The sequence below is a fragment of the Tiliqua scincoides genome, chromosome 8, assembly GCF_035046505.1.
Source record: "Tiliqua scincoides isolate rTilSci1 chromosome 8, rTilSci1.hap2, whole genome shotgun sequence".
Lineage (NCBI taxonomy): Eukaryota > Metazoa > Chordata > Lepidosauria > Squamata > Scincidae > Tiliqua > Tiliqua scincoides.
In genome coordinates this window covers 24,999,004-25,009,189 of record NC_089828.1, presented here as the reverse complement: position 1 = coordinate 25,009,189, position 10,186 = coordinate 24,999,004, and the positions used below count along the sequence as shown (strand labels likewise).

General features: G+C 46.2%; 1 protein-coding gene and 2 pseudogenes across 1 annotated transcript; all 3 read right to left on the bottom strand.

Annotated features, from left to right (window-relative positions):
* Positions 1–1,062: 1,062 nt before the first annotated feature.
* On the bottom strand, positions 1,063–1,181 carry LOC136659848 (5S ribosomal RNA; annotated as a pseudogene).
* A 1,220-nt stretch (positions 1,182–2,401) lies between these two features.
* On the bottom strand, positions 2,402–3,718 carry GCNT3 (glucosaminyl (N-acetyl) transferase 3, mucin type). The gene has a single exon (XM_066636267.1). The coding sequence runs from the start codon at positions 3,716–3,718 to the stop codon at positions 2,402–2,404; it is 1,317 nt and encodes a 438-aa protein (XP_066492364.1).
* A 4,269-nt stretch (positions 3,719–7,987) lies between these two features.
* LOC136659708 (5S ribosomal RNA) lies at positions 7,988–8,101 on the bottom strand (annotated as a pseudogene).
* Between the last annotated feature and the right edge of the window lie 2,085 nt (positions 8,102–10,186).

The window sequence follows — 10,186 nt, the reverse complement described above, 5'->3', positions numbered from 1 at the left end:
TCTGTATCCACAGATATCATGTTCACAGATTCAGTTATCCAAGGATTGGGTCCACCCCACCCCCCCATGTGCTCCCTCCTTATAAAGCATTAAAAAGTCACTTCTGGTATCTTGGTGAAACGGAAGTTCTTTTGTCGAGCTCAGTCTGAGCCCAGCAGAGGCCATGGACAAATGTCCGCTGCTGGGCTCAGACAACCCTCCAGAGGCGAGGGGAACAGAGCTCCCCTCTGTTGTGGGGGGGGGGGGCGCAAGCATTCGCCTGTGTCTGCGGTTTCACATAATGGAGACCCTGCGGATACAGGGACACGCCTATATAGACTTTATATCTTTATGCTAGAATGGAAAGCAATCAAGGTGTCCACTTAAAAAGCGCAGGTGAGTTAATGGACCAAAGGGATCTCAGCACATTTTAATATAAAATTGCAACCATGTAAGCCCACAAGAAAATTAAAAAATGTGTAGATTATCTCTGAAACATAAATAGTTACAAAACCACTTGTTTTAGTGACTGTGAAATTATTTAGTAAAAATATTAATTTTTAACCCTAGCACGGGAGGCCCTTAGACATGGGGCCCAAGGGGAGCAGTTGTTCTAATTGGCTTAAAGCCGGTTCTGAAAGCCAGTTTTCCCAAGCCATCTGAGGTGGGATGAAGCAGGGCACTGCACTGGGGAGTAGGGCAATGCGCCCACTGGCCCCATCCTAGCTACAGTCCTGATGCAACATAGGTCTCTACATTTTTTCCCCAGCTCTGCCCTCCAATTGAGAATGTTCAGTGAACTCAAGACGCTGAATCATATCATTGCTCCATCTCACTCAGTATGATCTCTGGGGAGGGGCAGTGGCTTTTTGGGATTTCAAATGGGGTTCTTTCCCAGCCCTGGAGATGCAGCCAGGGACCTTCTGCATGCAGAACGAGTGTTCTATTGCTAGAGTATTAATAATAATAATAATAATAATAATAATAATAATAATAATAATAATAATAATAATAATAATAATAATAATAATATCTGGTTGGTTGGTTGGTTGGCAACCTTCAGTCTTGAAAGCCTATGGTATAAGCCTACAGCACCCGGTATTCCCAGGTGGTCTCCCATCCAAGTACTAACCAGGCCTGACCCTGCTTAGCTTCCGAGATCCGACAAGATCAGGCATGTGCAAGGTGGTAATAATAATAATAATAATAATAATAATAATAATAATAATAATAATGTATTTATATAGCACTTTTCAACGACAAAAAGTTCACAAGAGACTTTTACAGAGAAAAATCAAATAACGAAATGTAACCCTGTCCCAAAAGGGCTCACAATCTAAAGAGATGCACAAGAAACACCAGCAAACAGCCACTAGAAAAGACACTGTGCTGGGGTGAAAAGGGACATTTACTCTTCCCTTGCTAAATATAAGAGGAGTATCACTTTTTAAAAAGTGCCTCTTGCCCGGTTAGCAGGGTACAGCATTATCACTACCCCACAATGCAAAACAAGACTTAGCAAGGGTACAAGGAAACAATAATGTAAACGTAGTTTGAGAGTCATTTTAAATCAAAAGCACAACATTGCAACCATTGCCCAGCTGATGCTACAAATGATGTGGGTGCCAGGTTGGAGGGCCTGGGACAGAACCCTGCAGTGGGGCCTCTCTACTTGCCCCCTTATGGCACATTGGTGTGTCCACTGGCCCCACTACAGGGGAACTCAGGAGGTCAGCCTGGCTAGACGGGCTTCCGATGGGTGTGGGCCCTCAGCCAGTGTGTGACACCACCCTGATTACAATGTCACCTCCTTTTGTTGCTCTCCTTGGTGTCAAGGAGATGGATCGTGACAATAAACATGTGGCTGAAATGTTTTAACCACTCCAGGAAGCTGTGAGAGCACCAGCACTGAGCAAATAAGCAATTCACTCAAGTGGGGAGGGTGAAGCAGCTTGGGTCATGAATGAATATACAACAAAGAACCCAGTGTAACCGCATGAGCCTGCTAGATTCTATCTACTAAACCCTTCCCGTCTTAGATCATACATGCTCAATGTGCAGTTACAACAACACATATACAACACAGCACATAAATGAAACAGAGACCAAGCAAGTGACGAATGACTTCCTTCTTCCTTCACATACCTTTTCCAAAGGAGCTGATGAGATACGATGAAGGCGGTGCATAGCACCGCATAGCAATATCACTTTCCTTCCTCCACCCCAGGAAAAAATGCTTTCTCCCTTAGCCTTTGCAGCGTCCACTGGATTTGTAAAGTTTACAAGTTTGTGGCTATGTCCATAAGGGAGATCTGGCTTCCTGTTAGGTGCTTTGGAAATATTAATGCCCTGTGATTGCACTCTGTTCTAAATGACAGTCTTTCAATTGAGTCTTTCATTCAGGATCCATGCAGGCATAATTTCACAGTTCCTTCCCATAGATAGCTTTATGACGCAGGTACTCTTCCAAGCATTGTATGGCATAGTCATCAACCCTTGGGTCAAACTTGTTGGCCAAGAGATGATGTTGACCGATCATCCAGTTGAGATCACCCGTTCCATAGACACACACTGCCCGCTGGGACATCCCTGTACAAGGAGCGTAAGGGGCTCCCTTTGTGATATCTCCTTCACTGTAGGCCCACTTCACCAACCTTGGAATGGCATTCATGTCTGTGAGGTCAAATTTATCATTAAAAGGAACTGAGCCTGGTACCCCAGGCATCCGATACAAGGTAGCCCAGATATGTTCATCTGGACTGTAAGTGTCTTTGGACCACTCTAGGAATTGCTGCACCACTGGATCTTCGAAGAGGTGCTGCACAAACTCCCTTGTCACAACAAAGTATGCATTACCAGTGAACATGGGGGAACTTTGTGGTGGGGAGCTCTTTTCTGTGCTGGTTTTGATCACAGAATTCGTCACTTCATGGTGATATTTCCAACGATTCATTTTTCCCGAAGATGGCCTCTCCGATTCCAAATTATTTTTCCCATTCAAAAGTTTCAGGGCTTGGACAATCTCTGCATTGGTCTTGATAGGAAAGTCAGTCCCACAAGTATTAATAAGGTATCTCCAACGTATCTTGCTCTTAAGAAGGTCCTCCATGCAGTTCAGATCAGCTTGAACCCTGGACCAAGAGGCATATACCACACTCTCCAGTTTAGTGGTCACAAAGACATTCTCAAAGCAGGAGACAATGGCCTGAATGGCCTTTTTGAAAGGTTCTGAAGCCTTCTGGTCTACATGCACACAGTACACATTTTGGGGGGCATAGATAGCCCGTAACAGTCTTTCAAACATCTCAATCTTTTCATGGACCACCATGGAGTAAGCAATGGGGAAATCTTCTTCATCTTTACTCAGTGGGAACTCAATATATCTCCTGCTTGCTTTGAAGAATCCACAGTCCTTGGTCATGTTCAGGTAGAATTCTTCCCCAAAGGGTTGTCTCTTGTTTTTAAGTAGCAAGCGGCTCAACAGAGCCTCTTGGACAGCTGTGATGTCCCCTCTGCTGATCCGAGAGCAGTTGATGTCAGCTCGGGGAGCGAGTCTCACAGACTGGTAGAGCTGATCCTTGCAATGCTTACTCCTGGGGTCTGTGGTGTCTTTGCCCAGGTCTTTGAGCTCACATTCCCAGCTGGCATATTTCAGGACCACTGTGGCAAACAGCATCAAGCTCCCCACCACCAGCAGTCGTGGGATCTGACTGAAGAGCCTCCTTACCCCAAAATACATCATTTTGCTAAGAGGGTAGAAGAACCGTTACCACTTGTTTCTTGATGCCTGATGGCTATTTGCAGGCTGATAAGCTCTGAACAGATTCAGAGGCTCATGTTAGAGTCAACATCTCCGTAGCAGCAGCAGGTGCTCTGTCTTTCCTCATATCACTGCCACCTGCAACTGTAACCTGAGCTCCGATGAATTGTCAGGTGCAATCCAGGCAGGGAGGAGCCGAAAGAGGCTTGGGTGCCAACTAGAGCAGCTCACTTCAGGGGTGTTGCAATCCACAGAAAAATGAGAAAGGGACAATGCGGAAAATTCCAACAAGGAAGCTGCCTTGGGCTCTTTCTCCCTTTGATGACCTTTTAAACATGCAGAATTTCTGGTAGATCCACCAGTTGGAATTCCAGCCTATTCGAAGGTGGATAAGACACGAGAGGGGCTTGCTATGTAAATGCTCACGATAAGATCACAGCTATTGTGCATGCCCAAACCTGAAATGTTGAACTGGATACCTACTTCCTGAGAATCTCAGTTTTCACTTTAGGGGGGGCAAAAAAGCTTTTAGTACTTATGACTGGAGGTGGCTGAAAACGGCAGTAATGGAATGAAAAGACATCACGCCGCTTCCGGCGCTTCTCCTTCTTGTCAAATGAAAACAAAAAAAACCAAGAACCCAAAGTTTGCAATAAATAAACAAACCATTTTATTGGGTTTTCATTTAGTATTTAATGGGGGGTGGGTGCATGGGTAATGACTGTGGCTCCATCTGCTGACATGATGGCTGCAATCCTATCCACACTTTCCTGGGAATAAGTCCCATTGTCTATAATGGGATGCCCTTCTGAGTAGACATGCATAGAACGGAGCTGTAAATCACCTACCCTTTTAAAGTGATTATAATTTATAATTGTGAATTTTGAATAAGAACACATAATACCACTTTCTGCATTTCTGTGTTTAGAAGAAAAAAACCAAAATCCTTGAAAAAATAAAACCATTTTCTCCTGCCTCTAATCAGGGCTGGCTTTTAGGCAACTGGGGCAATTGGGCCCGATTGGGCCCCGTACATGGTAGGGGCCCCACACTGTCCTTCTGCCCACCACTGCTTCCAATTGGCCCGAAATTGGTGCCATATAGACAGCAGCATGTGAACCTCATTCTTGTCCTGCCCTCACATCTCCCAGCACCATCTTCTACCTGTCTCGCTCCAGAGTGGGCTGCCTCAGACAGGGCAGCAACATGTGAGAGCCGGGGAGCACTGTGGGCTGAGCGCATGATCCCTCCCTCCCTCCAGCTGACCTCCTAGGTGCCTATTCTGCACAATCACTAATGGTACCGGAGCCCTATTCACCTGCACAGAAGTATCAGACTTTTTTTTTTCTTGGTCTGGCTCAAGAGCTAAAAAAATTAGTAGAGGGGGTCCTGCACAATTAGAGGGGGCCCCGCACAAGCATTTCCAATTGGGCCCCACAGCTCCTAAGGCCAGCCCTGCCTCTAATGTATGAATAAATTCATAACATACCTGCAAATATTTTCTGCTATGTTGAAAATTCATATTGTTGTGTACAAAATGTATACATTCTTTTCTCAGATTGAGCAGCTCCAGCCCACCAGAAGAGCAAAAGTGAGCGATGTGTCCACAGCAGCTGAAGATTGTGGGGATCCCTGCTCGAGAGACACGCCCACAGTGAGGCACTGCTGTCACCCCAGATATACAAACAGGAACACAGCCCTGTGATGCAGGTGCAGAAGCATCCAAGCTATGTGTTCAGAATGCGGGAAAGATTTCTGTCTGGGTGGATGCTGCCTTCAGGCCTTGCTTGTGGACTTCCCACTGGGGCACAGCCCAATGGGACGGTACCATTTGCATTGGAGGCAGATGGGAAGAAGAAGCAAATGAACAACCAACACCTCCCCCTAGCCTGCTGCTGATGGAGCCAGCCTCATGACCTTTCCCTTCCTCCACCTAGCTCTTTAATGCAGGAAATAGGGAGCTGAGTAGGCACAAGAGCCTACTCAGAGGAAGGAGCAAGACTTGTGTTTCCATCACCAACAATCTAGCCCCCTACCTTCTCCCTTTCTCCTTCCTTCACCAGGTTCAGCATTTCCTGCTTTGTTTAAAGATCCCACGTGCAGGAAGGAGCCAGGGTGCCTGGGTTTTGGAGGGCAGTGGTAGGGGCAGCCCAGAGTGCGACACTATGGGAATGTCTCAGGCAGCCCAACAGCATCAGCCATCCCTATATTTGGGCATCTGGTTGGCCACAGTGTGGGGCAGGATACAGTACAGTACATTATTATCATTATTATTACATTTGGGAGCGGGGGAAGGATAATATATAGAGCAGCAATTTTTAACCTTTATTTAATCTCATGGCACACTGACAAGGCACTAAATTTGTCAAGGCACACCACCAGTTTATTGACAGCTGACAAGGCACACCACATTGACAGCAGGGGCTCTCATCCCCCAGTGGCACAACTAACAAATGATCCTCCCCCAAACTCCCGCGGCACTTCTGCAGACCACCTGCGGCACACTGGTGTGCCATAGCACAATGGTTGAAAATGGCTGATATAAAGGCTGGGGAGGGAATTGAATAGGGAGGGAATTGAAAGGCTAGATGAGTCTTGGCAGAGAGGAAAAGCAGGAGGGAGACAATGAGGGGAGGAGATGGAAGGAAACTGATGGAATGTGGATGAGCTCACAAGAGCAGAACAAACCAAAAAAAGGGAGGAGGTGAAAAGCCTGAACAGACTTAGCAGCACCCTAGAAAAAAGAGAAAAATAGAATCCACCCACCTGGATGCTGATGCTGACGTTGTTTGATGACTTATAGCTCCTGTCCCTCTCAGCAAATGTCCACATTATAGAAGGAAAAAATAGGGTGTCCTTCCTGAAATGTTTGTGTCCTTCAAGAAATTCATACACCCCCAACCCCTGACTCCCTCCAATTTTAGTCAAATCACTGTAGCCTTCTAAGACAATGGCTAAAGGGGCTATCACAAACATTCACAGAGGTACCCCTCCCAGTAATTCAGGCACCAGAATGCCCAGACAAAACATAGACTCCAAAGGTGGCCAATCCCAAGCTGAGCTCCAGCTCCTTTGCCTTGTGCCTTTCTTCAGGACATTAAATTCAAAGTACTCCATCCGTTGGCTGCCAGCGCCAATCATGAGATTGGATCAGGTTCTCTTCTGGGTCTCAGGCTAGAAGTGCTCTGGGTCAGGCACCAAATTTTGTACTTTTTGTGCCACCGGAGAAGTGAACTGGAGTCAACTCTAGAGAGGACACAAAGCACTGCAGACTAGAATCCTCCTCGTCCTTGGTGTCAGGTGACCCAAGGGAGCCAATTCATGCCATTGCCCACCAAGAAGCACCAAGCTCTTTCTCAGTTCTTCAGTCCAGACAACTTGCGGTAAGAGAAGTCATAAAGCCTGTCCACTTACTCTTTTCCCATTCCCTTGTGAGTTTCTTGACCTTGATGTTTTCTACTTTGACCTTTAACTTGAACATGGACTTGGCCATTAATTTGCCATTTAAGCTTGGTCATTGGCTTTGATTTCATGTCTGGGCTACAGACTTCATCTTGATCTCCTTTGCTTCCTATGGCCTGCAGTTCTCCTGCAATGGGATCCTGGCCCTGATGGCACTTAGGTACTGAGCACCTGATAGCAACACTTCTTTGGGTGCCCCCTTGCCTTCACGGGTTAGGTGGGTCGCAACTGGAGGAAGAGCCTTCTCAGTTATGGAACCCCAACCATAAACCATTATCCCCAGGGAGTTTCACCTGATGCCAAATCTCACTGTCTTTTCACTGCCAGATGAAGGCCTTTTATACCTTCCTTCTCCTTTGTTTATAATGCTGGTGGTATAACAATTAAGAAACTGAGGTGTGAATCATCAGTTCCCTGGTTCAGATTTCACCTCTCCCCTGAACTCATGAGGTAGCCTTATGCAAGCTGTTCCCTCTTGGCCTCAGCTGCCGTATGGGGATATGAATACTTCCCTTGCAGGGTTTTGGAAGAATTTTAGCAAGATAATACAAATGAAGCACTCTAAACACTAAAAAAAAAAAAAAAAAAAAAAAAAAAAAAAAAGGTGTTTATGCTATTTTAATGTTGCTTTTGTTCTATCTGACCCAGCTACTTTGGGAAATACTTTATATATTGATTTAATTCTTGATTGTAAGCCTGGGGACTATAGCACTGAGGGGTCAAGTATTTTTTTTTTTTAAAAAGATACTTGGTTGGCAACCTTCAGTCTCGAAAGACTATGGTATAAGCCTACAGCACCCGGTATTCCCAGGCGGTCTCCCATCCAAGTACTAACCAGGCCTGACCCTGCTTAGCTTCTAAGATCAGACGAGATCAGGCATGTGCAGGGTAACACTTGACCCCTCAGTTTTACAGTTCTTGGGTTTTACACAATTTTGCTACAAAGCATTACCTCGACATTAACTAGTGAGTTCAAGGCATTCCACTGCCACACAGAGATTGAGAGTGATTTTGAGCAGTCAGATGTGCAGGAAGGACATGGGCCAAGACGTTATTTTGCTTTTCTGGGAAATTTTGCCTCCCCAGTTGTTTTTCTGGTCAAGCACCAACCACAGCTAATAAGCAGCTATTAGTTGCAAAATACTAGGAGGTATATTGAGGTCAAACTTAGGGAAAGTGTTCTCATTACGAAAGCAATTTGGAAACAAAACAGGCACTGTTGGGAAGGCACCCTAAGTAGGCAGAAGGAGAGGCTTTGAGTATACCAGATGCTGGGCACGGCTAGCAGGGAAATATAAGTCCCCATGGGTCTGAAACTGGGGAAACTGGCAGCAGGGTGGAGGGCCTACAGCAGCAGACTTCTCACTACGCACGCCACTGTCATACACTGTGGGACCACCAGTGCAAATGACCAGAGCACGCACACCAGTGACTCCAACATGCCCCACTAGAGTAGGTCAGGCAGCAGCAGGGGGGTTCAGGAGAGCTGAAACAGCTACGATGCCTCCTCAGCTTTTTTGGCCACTTAGCAAGAAGAGGCAGAGCATGACAATCCTGCTGCAATCCCACCCTCTTACCTGCTGTTCCATCATGGCCACGATTCCTCTCCTCCCATCCTGTTTATGCCCACCACCCTCTGCCTCTCCTTGCCTACCTGGCTGCATTGCTCAGTGGCAAGCAGAACCTATGAGAGGTGGGTGCAGGATGTCAATTGTAACCGGGCCTGGGGTTGAAAAAAAGGCCCAGAAGCCAAAGGAGGGGGCCAAAAAGTTTCCTGGGACCTTTTCTCACCAGGTCCCATGTGAGGAACATTCAAGGTGTACATCATACCTGGACTTGGGGTCAAAAGGGGGTCTGTGATCCAAAGGAGGAGGCAGGAGGTCTGGCTCAGTTGGGAGAGCTGCCGCCTTGTATGCCTGAAGATCTGAGGTTGCCAGTTCGAAACAACCGGAAGTACCCGAGAACTGAGGACACGCTGATATACTGATGAGCTGACCCTCGGTGGCAGAGAGGAGTTGCCGTCAAGTGGAGCGTGGGAGGCAAAGGGCCAGAGAGAGGCCAGACCGGGAAGGAATCCAGCTGGAATGAGGAGTTCTATGAAAGTCTAGAACTATTCAATTGTAAAAATCCCTACGGGGGTTTAGAACAGCCTGCCTATGTAAACCGCCTTGGATTAAAGTCTGAGGAGAAAACTGATGACCAAAGAAAGGTGGTATATAAATACCTGTATAAATAAATAAGTAAAGGAGGGGAGCTGGAAATTTCCTGGGATTTCAGGAAATGTTTGCATATATTGTGTGAAGACTAGTATTTATATTTTGTATACGCCTACTTAGTTTTATATCTCGTAATTTGTAGAAATTGTGATCCAGTGGAGAAGGGAAGGGACCCCAAAAGAGACCTCCTACCCTAAAAGAAACTTCCTACCCCCTGATAAAATTCCTCTTGAGGCCCTGGTGGCCAGATGGGTGAAGGAAGAGGAGATGCTAACAAGGAGGTGGTGGACGACAGGGTGCTTCAGGCAGCGCCAAAGCTTTGGCCAAGCCTATGCTAAATATACTGTGCTAACTCAAATGACTTGTGGCCAAAGGCTTTTTTAGGCCTTGACTCTCTTGCTACCTTTCACCCCATTCATGCTTCATGATTCTGCTGGCATTTGCTGTCTGTCACAGCACCTGTACGTGTGAAGTTCAGATGGAGGAAGGAAAAAAAAAATACAGTATCCTGTTTCCACAGATGTGACTGCGGACCTGTAGAATCCGGAACTGTAACCTCTATAACCTCTACAAAGGGCTGTAACCTATATTAAAGCTATAAAAGCAACAAATGGGTGATTCATTATTGGCACTTTGGGTGGGGGAGACGGACATTTTTCCCCTTGGCAAACTTCTGAGATTGCCTATCTTTATTAGTACACTGGTAGCTGATCTGTTAAACTTTCTCCAATAAGCTTCCTGGATTGTGTCACATTTCTCTTGCGTGCCT